This window comes from Onychostruthus taczanowskii, unplaced genomic scaffold (assembly GCF_017590055.1).
Source record: "Onychostruthus taczanowskii isolate IOZ18803 unplaced genomic scaffold, ASM1759005v1 scaffold54, whole genome shotgun sequence".
NCBI classification, from domain to species: domain Eukaryota; kingdom Metazoa; phylum Chordata; class Aves; order Passeriformes; family Passeridae; genus Onychostruthus; species Onychostruthus taczanowskii.
This window is the reverse complement of record NW_024503013.1, coordinates 689,400-708,633: the sequence shown is the minus strand read 5'-3', so window position 1 is coordinate 708,633 and position 19,234 is coordinate 689,400. Positions and strand designations below refer to the sequence as shown.

The window sequence follows — 19,234 nt, the reverse complement described above, 5'->3', positions numbered from 1 at the left end:
ACAATCAACATAAAAAAAACAAGGTTACAAGAGCATGGTCCCATGTAAAGAGTGTTTTTTAAAGAATTAACTTCAGAACTCTTCAAGCACAGTAGCAAGCGGTGTGTAATGCGAAAGCTGTGATTAGGGGGCTCTTCTGATATTTAACCCCCAGATACTGCTTTATTTTTACACATGTATGTCTCTGGTTAAATTAAGCTCTGTGCATGTAGACATATGGCAGCACGATCTGTACAATTACACAGATAAGGTCACATACTCAACTGGCAACAAGACTACTAATTTCAAAGAAGTTGTGTCAGTCTTCCCAGCAAACGAAAAACACTCTCATTAACATAAGGGGAAGGGGAAAGGAGGAGAGAGTAATTTCACAGAAAATAATTATCTTTGGTTATAACAGCATAACTCTGATGGAAACAGAGTCAGAAAAAAAAGGGAAAAATAACATAATCCACTGTTAAGCTTAATTTTCGAACAGACTACTTTAGCTGAACTGTGAGGTCATGAGACTTTGGGGGTATAAGAGGTGCTGACACAATCTCCTGTGTGATGGAAGACAAAGAGGAATTAATAGTTGGTGATTACTGAGATCGTTATGGCTTATGCAAACACACCTGCCTTCCCAGTTGCCTCCTCTTTTTATTCCCATTTCCGAGCTTTGTTATTTTTTTAATACCCACATGTAGCATAGGTCAATCTAATTCTCCAAACAGGAAATATCACCGTTTGTACCAAGGATCACATGTTAACTAAGAGTAAACCAGAACTACATTCCTTGCCTCTAACTTCCAGTCCACTAAGAGATTTTAGGAATTTCTCACAAAAGGTGAAACACTACTCAAGCCATGAAAGTGCCTGATCTAAGAAGACAGTATGATTGTATGCACTGCACCTGAGCAAAAGGGGAAAAAGCTGGTTTAATATTGTCTGCTTGGGATTTGCAGTGTCCAACATCACAGATACCAGCACTAACTTCGACTGTTGAGCAAAAGATAAACACAAGTTACTTGATTGATTAAAAAGAAGTAGGAAATAAAAAGGAAAAAAGAACCCCCTCAACTACCCCCATCCCAAGCTTTCACCTCCCCTGGGCTAACACCATAGCTTTATTTTCCTCCGTGGCAGCTCCCTCTCCAGACCCCTGTTCCTGCACAAATGCCACGCTCACAGGCTCCATGCCTCAGCATCCCTAACTCACCAACCTAATTCCTCCTGCCAGAGTTCAGACTTGGACCACAAGCAATTACTGTAACGCAGGGACATTTGCTGATGTTATCATAATAATGTATGGGAGGATACGACAAGTTTCCATAACATATGTATTGTGCACACATTTAACAGGGCTGTTACTCAGTACTTGTGCTACAATTTCACCCAGTAAGCTAAACTGTGCTTCTGCCATTGATAATAATTCTAACAATCTAAACAATAACATTCTACCTGGAAGTGAATGGAACAGCCCTACTTAAAAATTAGTGCAGGAATAGCACAGCCTATTAAAAAGGTGATTTCTTAAACAGTTCTGCCTAGCCATGACTTCTGGAAATTTACCAATAGAGAAACTGAACTGACAGACAAGGTAGAAAAATGAGTTTCACAGCTAAGCTGATAGGTGAAGTTACTTCTGAATAGGCAGAAGATATGCTCTGCTGATGTTTGTAACAATAACAAATGATTGATGTAATGCACAACAACGTAGATTTATGAGATCAGTGGCAAAATTGTTGCTGTTCCAGAAATGTTGCTGGGACAGGAAAAAAGGGAGCTGTCTGGTTATTGGGCAGCAACTTCTTCCATCAGAAAAAAACTCTGTCCCACTGGGCCTTGCCATGTTATGCCCTTCAGACATAAGTCTCTACCGAAGCAAACAGCGAGTTCAGATTAAAAACTAGTGCTGCACTGAGTAAGTGAGGACACAATTGTCCAGTTAAGGCAATGGGAATACTCCTTAAACTTCTTACTGTGAAAGAGGGCTAAAGAAGTCATCATGGACATCTAATGAAAGGTTAAAATTTCTATAAGCCAAGTATAAATCTGCTGATTACAAAGAAATAGCATTTATAAGAAATATTGTATCTTTAAATGCCATTTGAAAAGAGGCACTTGATACCAGAAACATCCAGCAATCTCAACCATATTCAGTGCTTCATGAATAAAAACCCACTGCTAGCAGAAATCAGGTCTGTTCAAGAGAAATGATAAAACTGGATTTATTATTTTATTAATAGCAGCATTACCGTAGCTGCAACTGTGGTGACACAGCTCACACCTTTATCCTCTCCACAGATAACAGATACAGACTGAGAAGGAAATCGCTGCCAGGGAGGAAAGGAGGAGGGAAGAGACCTGCTGGCTGAGCCCAAATTTTGTCATTTTCAGTGGAATTAGTGGTCTGGCCATTAGACAATACTTGCTTAGTCTAAAATTCTTTTTATATTTCTCTTCATCCTACCGGAATTGATGCTTCTCTCTTTTTTTTTTTTTTTTTTTTTTTTGGGGGGGGGGGGGTTTGTATGCTTATGAATACATGACTGTGAATGCACGTCTGTTAATGCCAAGATGCCTGAAAAATCAATAACTTGCATTTCCAGAGCATATTATATCCCCAAACTGTCTACTGTGAATTAATTTACAAGACAATCACATAAGGCAAGAAAATACTTCCACTTACAAAAAAAACAAACCAAAACAAAAAAACCTAACAAAAACCAAAACAAAAAAAAAAAAAAACAAAAAACCAAAGAAAAACCATGAGATGAGGTGACTCAAAGTCAAAAGAAGAGTTTGTCCCTGCTATGCTGCAGCTCACAATCTAATTGAAAATATCCTCTGGGAAATAAATGTGCCCTGGCAAGCAGATGGACTTGATTTACATCCTTCTCCCTACTATTTTTTATCTCCCCTTTTTTCTTAATTATTACTATTATTATTGTTATTATGACAAACTCCTTAATGCAGGACCTTTGCCCAATATACTGTACAGTGCCTAGCACACTTATAGGTCTCACTGAGATTAAGCACACAACTCCAACATCCACAGTCCTTTGATTTTTCAGCTGTTAACCCTGGGCTCAAATCACTGGATATATGGTGTCTAGTAAAGAATAAGCATGCCAAAGCAGAAATTAAAGCTTTTAAAACACTCCAAAGCTCAATTTTTAACAGTGAGTGCATTACAAAGAAGTCATTAAGAGCCACACTTTTAAATAACAGAGAAGTGAAAGCAAAGAAAGTAGATCATTTAGCATGTGTTGATACAACATAAATTACAGAGGATGGAAGCCAGCTAATGTGGTAGGGGAATTATATTATAAAATTCTGTATTAGTTATGGTCACACATCAGCAATGGATATATCAGGCTGGACTCTGCAACTGTTGGTGAACTCAGCATTTGTACAAACAGCATTCAAGAGCATGGAAGGAAAGGGAGACCAATTCCTCACCACTGACTGGTGACCACAATCAATGTCTTTTGCCCCTGCAAGGTCCTCTCTGCTCTTTGACAGGGCAAGGACACTTAGAGGCTGAATAGCATTGAGTTATTCATGCTGTGACATGATCTGCAGAGCTGATTTTCATCACACACACAAGTTGCCAAAAACAGCTCCATCGTCAACACACATGAGGGAGACACCCTTCAGGAGGAGCACCCAGTGGGAGGGAACTAACCTGCAATGCCATCAAAATTCAAAATACATTTTCCAATTAGACCACAACAGCACCTAAAACACACCCTGGAGAAGGACTGCAGTTTGACTTAAAAAACAAAAAAAAGCTAATAGCCTTCATTTACAAGATATGGAAGATCTTATTTCAGAAGAAGTTTACTAAGAGTTTAGCACCGGATGGAGCGGTCAGGAAAGGTGAGTTTCCCTTGACCATAAGAACAGGGTGAGAAACCTAGAAATCTTTGGTGACCACAGGGAAACCCTCCAGAGCTGCACAGAGCAGCCCCCTCCTCAAGGTCTGCTCTAACAGCAGCTATAATATTTAGGTGTGATAGAAGGACAATCCCTGCTCCATTCCTGGAAATGTTCATGGCCAGGCTGCACGGGCTTCTGAGCAACTGGTCTAGTGGAAGATTTGCCTGCCCGTGGCAGGGGTGTTGGAACTAGAAGGTCTTAGAAGGACTAATGTCCCTTCCAATCCAAACCATTCCATGATTCCATGATTTCTGGGCTGAAAAGAGGCAGTGGGTACCCAGCATCTGTACTGCTGGCAGCCATAAGGATGTGGAACAGCAGCAAACCACTGGATTTGTCTCAGTCTGTGAGACCAAAGACACGTGGGGGTTTCTTGGGACAAGGCAAAGAAAAGTGGCTATAAAAATCAGGATGCATGACAGGAGGGTGAAGCACTATTTTAGTATGGCAGAGCAAGCGTGGCTTTCAGACCCAGCAGGATTCTATGCCAGCTGGCTTTGCAAGTGCAAAAGAAAGCAAAGCCCAGCCTACTGAGAAGAGCAGCATTCGTACCAATTAAATTCTGACACTCACTAAGCCCGTATTAGCTTATATAAATATTAATACTACTTCAGTGTGAAAATATCCAGAGTCTTTCCAAATCTAGGTGCAGATGTGACAGTTCAGAGACAGCTTCCAGAGGCAGAGCGTTACTGCTCTGCAAAGCTGTACTGACCTACATGCACTATTTCTAAACCCACATGTGAGTCCTGCCTCAACCACTGCAGCAAATACTATTTCAGGGGTACCAGAGGTCTGCCTCTGTTTAAATGGTGCCAGCAAAAGGCAAAGCAAGGTGTAAGCAGATTTTCCAGACACACAAGCAAAATTTTAGAGTAAATTAATTAATAAGAATGTGCACAAGAGTGAAATCTGGTCTGTTGACGTGTTAGGTAAAGAATCTCTTAAGTAATCTACATTAGACTGAAGAGAAGCTTACTGGGTTTGTTCGAAATATGTTAACACTAAACAAAGTAATGCAATGGCTTGAATTAAAATTTGTTTTTTCCAGAGCACAGAAACATAATAAATCAACGCAGTAAATTACCCCTGTGCTGTGAAATTAACACCCATATACATGAAATATGAGTAAGAATTTACAGCTCTGATCAATTTTTTTATTAACTCCATCTTTTGTTTTATTTACCTTCATCCACGTGACTCTCACCCAAGAGGGCTGAATGTGGCACTCCTGGGGGCTGGTCAGCCCAGCTGCTCTGGCAGCAGCTCTGCCGTCGTCCCCATCTCACACCACCCACAAAGGAGCGCAGCCCTGTGACCCTGTGCTCTGCCAAAGCAACCCCAAGCCCTCCAAAGCACAAAAGTCAAGCTATGAGGGAAAGGCCTGGCTCTCCCAGCAGCCACATCAGGGTTTAGACTGACTCGCAGCTGCTGAAGATACTGAACTCCAGGAATGCCTCCCTTGCTTCTGTGTGTATACACAGCTGGGAAACAAATGCCCAGGGGAATGTCTTTCCCTGTAGTCATGTAACCCCTAGAGTCACCCCAACTTTATGAAAAAACATGTTTCCTACTCCCCTTGCAAAACTGTGCTTTTGCAATATATTCCTCTCGCCCACTATAAAGGAAAATCCCATCTTGCTCTCTTGGATCTGCTGCACTTAGGCTGCAGCGTCCACCAGTTAGCAGAACAAGGCTGCCTTGTCCTCCTGTGTAAATGATTTATGGTTTCACACGTGCTCATGTGCTTCACTATTCACTTAGGACTTGTACCTATGAATATCAGCTCATGAGATAGAAGTGCGTACCAAGGCGCAAACTGATGCTTGGCTGTATTTCAAAAAAAATATCAAGGTGAGGAAAAGAAAAGGCCTTCATGGGAGGTTGCCCACACTGCCTTTCCATTCCTGACACACATGGGCGGGCTGCTCATGCTCCCGTCGTCTTCCCTGGAGCACCCATATAAACACCAAGCCCAAAGAGGAGGGCCCTTATCACCTTGTACTTGTGCCCCCACAGCAGAATCAGTCCCCAGTGAGAGCATGCCCAGGGTGACTTCAGTGCCCAAATCAGTGGCTTTTTAGCAGCTCTTCATTCCTGCTGGAGCAACTCTACATCTCTCTAAAATCCACAGAGCACAACGCAGGTAATAATCCTGAAAGGTCTGAAGCCTGCCTTCAAACAGATCCAAATGCACGTGACATCATTTGCAGTTGGGCTGCCTAAAATAGCCTGCACGAGCTGTGCCAGTCTATAAAAATGTAGGAAGTGACAACTTGTCTATTAAGAGGTTTCTTCTATCTACAGATACAGAATACAAAGAGTAATAATGTTGCTTCTGCTATCCATATAATCAATCATGAGTGCAAGAATTGGCTGCAGTTATGATCCTGAATTAGAACCAGGAACAAAACCCGGACTCCCTGTGTCCCCACTTGATCAGACATGTAGTGGTCCATGTGTCACCAGAAACCTGCCTGACCTGTATGAGCTACTAGGCAGCTGAAAGTGAGCTCCAGAGGAAGGGAAACATGGTCACTGCTGATCTCCAAAGACAACTGAGAACATCCCTATGCTCCAGCAAACTCCCCATCTCTTCTGTCGCTTCCCATCAAAAGATGTAAAAAATGCAGGATGCTGCCTTCGTGTTGACTCTCAGCAGTGGATTACTCACAGGAGTGAGATGCCAGTTTGCTGGCAGTGTTAAAACTTCCAAAGTGACACAGAAAATAAAAGATCCCCTTTCTCAAATGACTGTTCTCCCCCGACACCAGATGCATGCTCATTCAGCCCACGTATACAGCAATCGCAGCGTATTTGGGTTCACATTAAACCTTTTCATCTTGATTATACAGCATGCTGTCGCATTTAGGGCTGCTGTGCAGTGTGCTATGTGAGTTACTGCTGTGCTGAATCCCAGCAAGGGTACGGGGCTGGCAGGCTATGAACCTCTTCTGTGCGTGCAGAAGTCTCCTGTACAAAACAACTGGAGTGTAAATTACTGTCTGAGAGAAAACTAGTGCACTGCAGGGAGATGGCTGAAAGGAGCCTTGCCAGAGACCCCCAGGGGCACTCTCTAGGAAAATCTATTATGCTTTTATTTCTCGGACATCAGCATCCCATCAGGAGAAAGCCTTCTGATGTCAAGGCCTGGCGCTCCCCTTTAGGAAAAGAGATCTCTGCACATACACTCTCTGTCAGCCTCATCGTTTTCAAAACAAACTCCAAGAGGCCACCTTGCCCAGTTCTCACTGCTCTGTGTTTGGCACTGAATGGGACAGAAAAGGGGTGATTTATCCTCCCTATAACAAATCACAGCCAGTCACTAGCAAGGATGCTCACTGAGTGTAAGGGGGGGCCCTTTGGGACGCAGCAAAGGGGGGCCCTTTGCCCAAGCAGCAAAGTTACTTATCCTGAAGCCTTTAAGCTCTCAGACAGCAATTTCCATAGTGCAAATGAAGATTAACCACTGTCAGTGTTAACTGTGAGAATAGGATCTCACTGTTAGAGAAGAGTGTCCTGCTTGCTCTCCAGAGGGACAAAGAGCCAACCCACAGGGTGTGCTACCAAGCTAGGGTACTGCAGGGCTGCCACGTGCCCGGCTCCAATCCCTGTCACAGGCTCACCCTTGCAGATAAGCAGGGCTGTGCTGAGCAGATTGCTCTGCAGGAGGAGCTGATGGAAGGGAAGCACAAGCATTAAACACTGTGAGTCCTAACTCTGCTACTTTGCCCAGATGGGATTTATGGGGTGGGGAGGGGGAGAAGGGATGCAGATGGAAGAGCATCTTTGGCCATTCCAAGTGTTAAAAATAAGTGAGATATGCGCCTTAGGGCTCAGCAGATTGAACACAGTGATTATACATTCTCCATAATTCTTCACCTGGGCTTATGCCTGAGAAGATCCTGACCCCTTCTTATGCCACACATTGCAATAGGATTGCCCAACCAAATGTTGAAAACCTATTTAGTGAACATTATTTCCATACACAAAATTAAAAATGCTCCTTCTCATGTATATATTCCTTCTAGCTTTTTAGCTGTTTAGAAATTTAGCAGAAGATATAAATAAACTTTGGAAAAAATCAAAACTCCAGAACAAAACTAGGACCATGAAAACAAGCAGCAGCACTGTGTGAATTCTCTGAACTGCATTCATAAAGAATAGGATATTGCTCTGAAAGATACCCTCAACTCTCCAGCTCCAGTTTATGCTGAAGGGTCCCCAGAAGCCCAATGAGTGAGAAAAGCTGAGTACATGCTGGAGTGAGAAACACCAGCTGCCAAGCACAGGTAGGCACCCAGCAGGTGCCCACACATCCAAGATCTCAGGCTACATCTCCTGGGGCAATTTCTTTATCAGCCTCATTCAGCAAAGGCACCTGGGGTAACAGACACGTGCAGAGCTGCTCTGCATGGGTGCCATGCTCCACTGCCAGCTAACAATAGGATTTTAACTTAAAACAATCACCATTTCTGCCACGCTGCACCCACAGGCTACAGCCCCAGCAGCTGTAAATCAATGGAAACACACAGATTCTTTTTAAAGGCCAGAGAGATGTGTAGGTCACGTAAACTGTCTTTTTGTGTAAAGAAAGCTGTAGAATTAAATCCACCTACTTCAACGTGGAGCCTTATTACATGTGCTGGCCAGACATCATGTCACTCACTCCAGTGGTGCTACACCGGCCAGTAAAGAATGAAATTGCTCTGTAACCTGCAACAGCTTGAATCTGCTTCCTAGCACCGCACTGCCGACTCAGTGCAGCAAAGTCTGACCCCTGTAGACACAGGGAAGAAGCCAGCAGCGATTCAGTGACCCAGGTCAGAGTGACTGCTGCAGCAGCACGTCTGCAGCACATCATCTGCCAGTGCGTTCGCACACCGATGCAAAGCAGAATGCTTCAGACACTACAAGATGTTGCAGTCACAAAAGCCACCAGAAAACAGAGGTTTGGAAAGCAAACCAGTGCACCCTGAAGGGGTGAAAGCCAATAAATATGTAAATTGCATTTTCCCACTGCCCTGAGGCAACAGGGTTTTGTTACCTGTTTTGGGATTGATTACAAAGAAGTTCTGGGGATTTCCACTTGTAATCCGGTAAGTCAGTTTTTCATTAGTGCTGGAGTCAGGGTCCTGGGCTTGGATCTGAATGACAGATACATCCTTTGGGGAGTTTTCCATGACAACTGGGTAATAGATAGGCTCAGAGGTGAGAGGGGCATTGTCATTCACGTCCTCCACTTCAATGTAGACTTCAATGGTAGTGTAGAGGGGGACAACCCCATGATCAGTGGCATACACCGTCAACCAGTAGGATTTGGTCGTCTCCCGGTCAAGAACATCTGCTGTGTAGATAACTCCTGCAGAAAAACAGCAAGCAGAGGATGTCACAAATAGCATCAATAAGACATCACATCTATTTTCATTTGGCTGTGCGACAGAAATGTGTCCAGCATATGACAAAGGCTCCACCCGCAGAAAAATTCAAGTTGTCCAACACATGAAAACAGAAGCCTGAGATCATGAATTGTTTTGTGAACTCAGCTCAACATCTCAATCCTTTGTCCCAAGAAACTGAGAGGGAGGGAAGGTAAAAGGATGGCTGTTCATAAATGCCCTAATGCCACAGTCATTTATTTGCTAGAACTGCAGCTGACAGAGTAACAGAAGAAAAACCATCATTTTCTGCCTTGTGATGCAAACTTGTATAAACCTTGGTAGGGAGGGATGCTGTTGTATCGTGCCTTTTGTTGTATCAGTGGGTCTATGGTTTGATTTGTGATTTAGTGCTTTTCCTGGTGCTGGTTTTTCCTTTTGTCTCCACCCTTTCCCCAGAAATGTCGTCAGCTAGTTTCTAGTTTCTATTTCTCCAAATTTTACCCATTTCCTAAAAACTGTTTTTCTTCCTTGGAAGTTTATTGGTTCGCTCCTGTTATTCCCCGCCTGGGTTTTTACTCCCAACTCTCCTGATTTGTTGGAAGTTGGGTCTGCCCCTGCCTTTCCCCTGAGATATAAGTCTTTGTCGGCCCCTTAGTCGGGGCCCAGGAAGAAAGAGGGGAAGAAACACCATCAAATAAAGTTTCCCTGGGACCCCTGTGCGCTGCCTGTGTTTTATACTGCGCCGAAACAACTGACAACTGGGATTCAAGGAGCTCCAGGGGGAAAACTGCCGCCCCTCACTCTCACATCAGCTAGCGGGGAAAGAGAAGCGGCAGATGCAATCACTGACAATGAATTGCGCAAAAAAAAAAAAAAAAAGGCTTTTCTTTCCTAGTTCCTGCCTGTGCCCTTGCTAAAGAAGAAAACCTAGGAGGCAATTTAAAATTAATCCATCCAAGTTCAGAAAATAGACAGTAAATTTAAAATTGAGCTCACTCATTGCACAATGCCAAAATCCTGGATAACAATCAATCAGAAGCTCAAACAGCAGCCCTTAGACAATGAATATAACAAATATATTTCTATCCTTTTTTATCCCAGAGGAAGGAAAGGCTTGGCCACTTCACCTACTGGTGTAAGAAAACATCAGTTGGTTTGCCACCTGGTCCTAAGAAACAAAAGAGAAAGTCTGTCTGTGTATAAGGAGATGGAAATGTTCTCAATATACATGTCATAGAAGTGGTGAGGAAGTGCATTTTCTTATTTTGACTCTGGTGTGATTCTGGCTCGGAGCCACAGAGAGGGATTGAATTACCAGCCCTGTGCCTGAACTGTCCTGGCATGAGGGACTTCCACCCACCTCATTTCTACCTGAAGGGCTTTCGAAATCCATCCTCCTCCTGACATGAACACCTGGTTTGTGTCTGGTTGGAACCAGATGACCGTTCAGGACCCTTCTAAACCAAACCACTCTGTGATTCTACGATAAAGCAGAAAGTCTGCCACTCTAAGACTTGCTTGTATTGGCATAGTCCAAAGCTTCACTGGCTTAAGCACCGACCATGAGTGCACAGAGGACCAAATACACCAGTACCACACACAAAATCACACCAGCATCAAAATAAGCAAATGCACTTCCTCAGCACTTCTATGACACATGTGTCAAGAACATTTTCGTCTCCTAATACAGCATTGTTAATCTTGAGAGACACAGTAATGCAGTGGATCTCAAGCTTAAGAAATACTCAAAAGGACTGTTTGCAAACCACCAAATCATGTCATTAGTAGATGGCAAACGATGGAGAAACTGCAGGGCAAAACTGTAGCAGGCCCAGGGCCTGCAAGGCCTCCTTGGCGGTCAGAAGCCTGAGCTAGGAAGTGCCAGGTCACGATGACTGGGCCTCAGAAGCCCCTCTCTGCCGCCTTTCGGGCCCTGCTTATCTCTCTGTAAGCCTATAGGTCACTTTCCCCTGACCCTTACTATTGGACAGTTTCCAAAACCCCTGTAGGGTATAAAAACCCCTAATTCTGCCTGGTTCGGCAGAAGAGCAGTCACCGAGAACCTTCGTGGAAGACCTAATAAAGAATCCTGCAGAACCTTATACAGCTTCTTCTCCTCTCTCTCCCTGCGTCTGCTGCTGCGGCACAAGCAAGCTCAAGAGCTGAAATCACAGGGAGCTGATAATCACTGAGAGCTGAAATCACTACCGCTTGCTTGGCTGCCCGCAGCTGGGAACTGCTTGGGAATTTGGCCACTGTGCTGAGCCTCCACTGGGTTATCCTGGCCACAGCAGTCCACCGGGCATAGCCCGGCTGGAAACTGCCGCGATACAACACATGAACACAAGAAAACTGAATTTAGTCTCAGATGTGTTTGACGCTATTTAGAACAAAATTATCAGGTAATCATTGAGGACAGAGCTGTTCTAAGGTCAGCATTAATAAAAGATATCTGTGTCTTTTTGGCTTTGGGGTTTTTTTAAGGATCTGACTGCACTGTTTCCATGACAGCTTCAAGTCTTAGAACTAAGTTTTCAAGGTAGCACAGAACCCAACTACACAGTCACAAAGATGCCACATGTATTTGCTCTTCTCTTCTCTTATAAGATACTTTTTTTTTTTTTTTTAATACTACGATTATTTTTTCCAAGCTTTGGATATTTTTTTAATGTCTTTTAATGCTGCTTTGAACGGACAAGTATACTCCTAACATTTGATCAGCCATGTAATAGAGGAAGGGGAAAGGAGCAGCACTGATTCTGGTCATGTATGGGCTTAGGTCGTTTCGCAGTAACCTCAGATCCATGTCCTTCTGACACAGATGTATTATTCACCCATTGTAGGTGAGCAGGGCAGCAATGGAGGACAAAAGCAGAGTGTATTCTAAATATTCTTGTTGGCAGCAATCTGTGCTATGTAATGAGTTTCTGTAGAAACATAGGTGAAATATATGGTGAACTGTGATGAAAAAAGCCTGCAAGTCCAGAAGAGAAATTACACTGCAAGGATGAGAAGTGCCCATAACAACCCACAGAAATAAATAAGTAAAATAAATCCACATAGGAAAGAATGAGGGGGAAAAAAGATGAATATTAGTGATACTAGAGATGATGATTTATTCAGAAGACAAGAATAATTATTTTACATCTTTAAACAAAATTTGAAATAAATAGGGTTCTCCTCCAGGGAGAGCACAGAAGGTTTTAGCAGATTAACCTATGTTTATGAAGCTGAATTTCACTGATACTGAGGTGATAATAAATCTATCTTCTGAGTCATTCCTTCATTTTATAACTCCTGGCAACAGTCACTTTTCATTTCTGTATTTGAGAAGGGAAGGATCATTGAACAAGCATTGGCTACTGCCAACAGGTATGCTACACTGGTTCTTACTTTTACTTTTGATTTATTAAAAGGTCCCAGATACAATTAATTCCTTTTCCTCAATAAGTCTTGTCGTTTCACCTGTCAACACCACACAACAGTTTGATAAATAAGAAGACTATTGTGCACTTTCAGGTTTTCCACATGGAAATCCTTTCATCATCCTGGGAATACCTTCTACCATGCTCTTCAACATTCTGTACAAAATGCCTCCTTGCTGTACACCCACATATGGATATAAAGGTAGTACCCACAAGAATACACAAGCTGCCCAAATATTTAGTGGATCACTCCACACAGGTGTGGATGACATCCTTCCAGAGGGATGTCAAATGCCAGCTTCACATGAGGTGTTAACCCTTATGAGTAATGATGATATTTGGTCATCAACACTGCTTCTTCATCACCATGGCATGAATGCAAAGAGGCTGACAGAGCTGAGATCAGGAGCTGCAAATTATTCCCTGGGCAGTCCACAGATAGGCTCTCACTCTAGCGGAGAGAAAGGAGGGGAATATCCTCGCATAAAATCACAAATTCAGAAAACACATAACTTACTTCAAAGCTCATAGATATTAACAGGTAATAGCTCCTGCTATTATAGGAACGGAAAGAAGGAGAGGCCTTTGGGAGTAGCTCTAAGGGCTTTTCTTGGATGGGTTTTTGTGGTGCACTCTTTGCAGCTGCTTGCCAATTAAAAGAGAAATATGAACAACGCCATGATGCCTAAACTAAAAAATCAAGAAAAAATACCTGTAGAAATCATGAAAATTTCAACAGGATTAAAAACCAAAAAGTTCCAAGATTTTGCAGACACATTTCTGAACAATACAGATAAAACAGATGTTCCCATCCACTGGGATGCTACACCATGGAGGCACTACAGTGTTTTTACATGAGACAGCTGAAATCCAACCACACATCTGCGAGCCAGCTCTTTATGTCGCCCTCGGCTGGATTTTGCAGTATCCCTGGAGCCAGCACTACCTGAGGCCCAAGGCAGCCTCAGAAATCAAGCCAGCCATCAAGCCAAAAAGCAGAAATATAGCCAGCCAACAATCCAAAAAGCAGTGTCACTGCACTCCTCCAAGTACATATGTCCCATGCAATTTGCCAACCACCATGTGCATTACAAACACTGTAAGTGAAAAATAACAACAGAGTGCATTAGTTGCTGAATAAAATACTCAGCACATTTAAATGTAAATTAAGTGCAGCCCTTGGGCTCGGCAATGTGCCAGCAATGCAAAGGTTGTGTGCTTGTTTCTCTTTAAGGCTTGTTTTCCCTCTTTCCCTGAGAAAATAATGGGATAATGTTTTCTGTATGGCTCCTGCAATTGGACAAAACGAGACATAGCATTATGGAGGACGAAGAGTAAAAAAAAAAAAAAAGGAAATTATGAAAGTGGATGAAGAATTGGCAAATTGGATTTCCCTCTTTCCTCTCCCACTGATTTGCCGTACATCTGTCACCAGACCACTTCAAATGATGTGGTCCATCCAAAAAATATCTGAAAGTCACGTATTTACTATCATGATGAGAAACCTGAGAGGCTCTTAAAACAAAAAGGGGTTAGAGTAAAGCATTATTTCTTTCATCACCTCTTTTTTGCCCCCTGTTTGTTTACTTTACATATTTGACAGTACTGTGTATATAGGTAGTGTGATGGATGGACCTGCCACAGCTCTTTAAGAGAATGTTTACTGGAGTTGTCAGCCTGGCTGTTTACATAGGTGCCCATCACCATGGATATCTGCTACACACATACGTTCCTCCTAAAAGTCAGATCATCCTTCATGAATACTCTCAATAGCACAAACATTGAAAGGAGTTCAATTCTGTTCAGTTTTTTCAAGTCAAGATTAAAAGACAACTTGGTGGTCTTTAAGAAGCTGTGCATGGAAAAGTCAAAAGAGAGTAACAAAGCTCTTTAATCTAGCTGAGAAAAGCAAACTGAGGTCTGATGGCTGGAAGTCAACGGCAGAAAAAGGAGAGTGCAAATATTCAGCAAGGAGGACATCCAGCAGGAGCAACTGCTTGTCAGGGACAGGCCAGAATCTCCCATCATCTGGCACCTTGGTACTGAGACAAGACAACAGAACTATTCTTCTACCCAAGTTATTAGCTTAGCTGCAGAAAGTAATGTAGAACGTGATTTTGCTGAGTGACTCAGTAGCCCATGTTATAAAAGTTGCCAGTAGAAGTAGGAATACACTCAGTAAACAATGAACAAGAAATATGGGGAAAGAAGACTGACTATGATGTATCTGCAACTCTTCCAAAAACTATCACACAGAAACGCCACATAAAAACACTTAGTTGTCTCCTTTTCAAAATACTGCAGTAGTTTTGTAGGGGGACATCAGCTATCCACTGAGAAGAGTCTCAGTGACAAAAGATGTTGCTTATTTTCCTCAACCCTTTTCAGGAGTATGAGCTAATTGCACACATGTACATTTCAGACTGGGAAATCAGGAAAAGTTAGGTAAGGTGAATGGCCCACTTATTTCCAGAGCCTGGCCCAGGAGCAGCTGTAGAGGCGGACAGGAGGAGCGGGAGGCAGCAAAGGCAGAACGTGGCCTCATCACAAGCTGCAGCACAGGATGGAAGTGACACACTCCCAGACACTCCCAGCTACCAGAGTGCAATATGCCCATTCCCACCCAAAGCCAGTTCCTTGCTAGTGCAAATGCAAGGTTTAGGGGTTAAAGTCATTATAAAAATCTATAACCTTCAGGGTGACTGCAGCACTAAGGGTACCACATGCACCTTCCTGACTCCAGACCCCAGGATACCAGCAAACTCCCTCCATATGTCCAAGGGCCATGTCAGCTTCTGCCATGAAATCCTAGAATAAAACATTTCCAGAGCCCCTATCTGCCTCTCCCTCCTCCAGATTCCAAACAAAGGGACTCAGTGCAAACCAGCTACAAAGCAGAAGCTGGTTTGTCCCCAAATTAAAATGACAAAATGAGGCCGTCAGGAATGCCGACTAACAGTGAAGCACTCAGGGCTGTTACATCCCTCAAAGGAAGAAAGAGAAAAATCACCGATTCCAAAATGCTACTATTTATTCATGATCCTTTATCAAAGACTCTGTGAGTCTCCTGGAAGTAAACACAACACCTTAGTTGTCACCAAGCTGTCAGCCAAAGGTCCTCGTTTACATTGCCTTGCTGGGAAAGAAGTAATAAATAAAAGTAGCTTGAGAAGAAAACAGTTGAATAATGAGTTTTTAATTTTTTTTTCTGTCTAAAATACAGAGGGGGAAAAAAGAACTTACATACCTCATCCAGCTGTACCAAGATGAAGGCTTTACATCCACCTACCCATGCTCCTACCCCCAAGATCTGTCTGGATCCTTCCCTCACACATCGGCACACAGGGGAGCCATGGAAAGATTTGTGAGTGCAAATGCAAATGTCAGCACTAATTCAGATTCCTTGCATTGAGCAAAGATGAGATTTTTGAAGGACACTTAGTGAAGAGCTATTGTAGGCAGGAAGAGTTTAAAAAATCTTGCAAACCCATTATTCATCAAACCAGTGAATGTAAAATCAACCAACATGTCATGATTTGCAGACAGGAATTTCACACCCAATTAAGGAAGAACATTTATGATTTCAAGAAAACTAACATTATACCTAACCGATTTTTTTTATTTTTTTATTTAGGTCCTTCACATAGAACAGTTCTGTGGGCATGAAAGCAGAGTGCATACATCTTCTGGGAGATATTTTATTTATTAAAGAGTAAATTGTAAATATGACGCAAAGGATTAAACAGTTTTAGCATAAGAAAGACATGAACTGGAGTGCCAATGCCAGACCGATTCAGCACACTGGGGCCACCGAAGCCAGTGGGAATAAATCATAAATTATGTTGACCCCTTTTCAAAGTCTTCTCAAGCCACAAATAACCAGGGCCAGCTCTGAATGTGGGCAGAGGTATCACATCAGCCACAAACTCAACCCAAGCATGAAGGAGACCTATCGCTCATCCCCCCCACCGCTCGCAGCCGGCAGCTTTGAAAATCTGCCTCCTTACTCTGGTGATTAAACGCTATTTCTAGGCCTTCATTTAAGGCCCCCCACTGCGCAAAGTGTGCCCTCCTGTTTTTATTTTATTGCACAAATTTTGCAGGCTTTACTGCATATTAAAACACAAACCCAATTCCTACTGAAGCAAGAAGAAAAATCTCCGCTGACTAAAATGGAGATTAGATCATGCCCAGGAATGAGTCCAAAAGCAATATTAACTTTGTGAGGATATACATACCTACAACTTCCTAATATTCTAATGTCTGGTTGAAATACAAAACATATATCATAAACTGCTCTCATCAGATAAGGAAAGGCAGGTTACATTCCTGTCTAGGGCTTAACTTCTCCGTTTTCTCTTTTTTACTGATGTACAAATTTACTGTTACCTCAAAGTGCAGTTTCTGTGGTGAATATCACATCTGAGTTCCCAGAGCAGTAAAACAGAATTAGAAAGTCAATCTCAGCAATGCTATTTCCAACACCACCAAATCAGTCTGCAAACAAACCTTTTACCATGATATTACACACAATATCATGAACATCACAACCAGCCAGAATTGTGGCAAGGACATTCACCGTGTCAATAAATTCAATATATCTGCATTCAATAGATAAGTAGGTAAATAACATACAGCTTACAACTCAGGCTGGACACAACACGCCACCATGTGTTCCAGAGGCAAGTTCAAGTTGTTGGCTCTTCCCAAAGGAGGGAGCACTGCTGCTGCTATGAGCAGAGCACCAGCACACAGAGGAGCTGTAAACCACTCCTGCTCACAGAGGAAACCAGCACAGGCAATGCTTTAGATCAAACACAGTCAGCTGGATTGAAATCCAGCTCAGGTGCATATGGAAACTCCCAAATTTTAACGGCTGGAGCTGATGTCTTTTCCAACCTTAATGATTCTGTGATTCTTCTGACCTCTGAGCTGTTGGTCCAGCCAAAGTGAGGAAGGGATACTCATGTGACTTAAACACAAAGTGCAGCTGCAGTTGTGTTCTGTCAGGGCTATTAAATCAGGTACAGCCCATCAGCACAGCTTAAATTGGCAGGACCTCAACACCAGGCTGGGAAGGGTGTCCTGCCTGAGCAGGAATCCTGGCCAGCCCTGCCTCGGGCTGGAAAACATCAAAGTAACCTAATTTACTACAGGTAGAGGGGAAGTTCAACAAACCAAAAGCAATAGTCAAGTTCAGGTCTAGCCACTGCCCTCTCAAACAAAAATAATTATTTTAAAATGTATTTTATTTTTTTAATAACCATATATGAACACACTGATATTTATTAAGGCATTGGTGTATATATATATATGTACACACACACACACACATATATATATATATAGATATAGCAATGTGATTCCAAGGGTCAATGCTGCATACTGAACTGGCAGTGCCACCCACCATAAGGACTGAGTTTTCTCTGGAGTCATATCACATCTCCCCAGGTGTCTCAAGGCCAACACCAGGACTGGGGGACTACTGCCACAAGGGTAAACTTCCCAGTGAAGCAGCATTTTAATAGCACTGAAACAGCAGGACTTCTCAGATTAGGTGCTTGACCTTCCAGGCTATTTATATTTTGAGTTTTGAGGAGAGTTTCTTCCCTCTTTACCTTGAAATTACTTAAATTCAAAGCTGAGTTCCTTTGCCTGCTTTATTTGAGGCCAAGGGGGAGGCTTACAACTTCACATCAGAATGAGCTATCACTTAAATACGACATCTTCAAGGTCACTTACACATCAATTTCAGAGCAATTTTCCAAACATATCATCACGACACTGAACCAGAGGCTTAGTCAAATAAATTCTCTATCTTCTTCCACTTATGAATTAAATGAAATAAGATGTGCCAACATTTTTACCTGACTAGGCTTTATTACCATTTTTGTGTCTTCCATCATATCCCTTTACTTATTTTAAGAAATATCCATATTCATCTTGCTTTAATATCTTTTGCTTGGGGAAAAAAAAATATTATATAGATGAACAAAAATTACAGAATGGACAACTCTGGAACAAACTGCCTTCAAAAGCACAAATACAGGAAAGAAATTCATTTATGAATAACCTCTGTCGAAGCTTAACTCACTCCATCACTGCCAGACAATGCAATAAAACTCAGCAATAAAACCAGGCTGAGGAGTCATGAAGCCCCACTGAAGACTAAACTGCTGCCACGTTCCATTCCCTACTTGCTCCAAGAGCTTGAGAAAACGGGGGAAATCATGATGCTGCTCTGACAAAAGGGATTTGCTGCCATCCTGCATAGCTTGAGCCATATTGTTCAACTTTTAGGAATCTGGGCTGCTACTGGCATCCCTTTAGTGGTGGTAGATCCACCTTACCCTTTGGTCTCACAAGCACAACAAAATACAATGTCTATGCACTGAGTGAACTTTGTGCTATTCCCTGGATATGCACAGGCTCAACTTGTCAGCCACATGGACAAGAAATACAAACAAAAAGTGCAATTTTGTGGCTGTGGCAGATGCCATGTAA

The 19,234-nt window shown here is 42.6% G+C and overlaps 1 protein-coding gene across 2 annotated transcripts in view; it reads right to left on the bottom strand.

The window, feature by feature from the left end:
- FAT3 (FAT atypical cadherin 3) overlaps window positions 1–19,234 on the bottom strand; it is a 331,475-nt gene that overhangs the window by 202,592 nt on the left and 109,649 nt on the right. For both annotated transcript variants that reach the window (XM_041417036.1, XM_041417035.1), the window contains exon 3: window positions 8,972–9,286. In XM_041417036.1, the coding sequence (XP_041272970.1) occupies window positions 8,972–9,286 (315 nt within the window). The remainder of the gene's footprint in view (window positions 1–8,971; window positions 9,287–19,234) is intronic.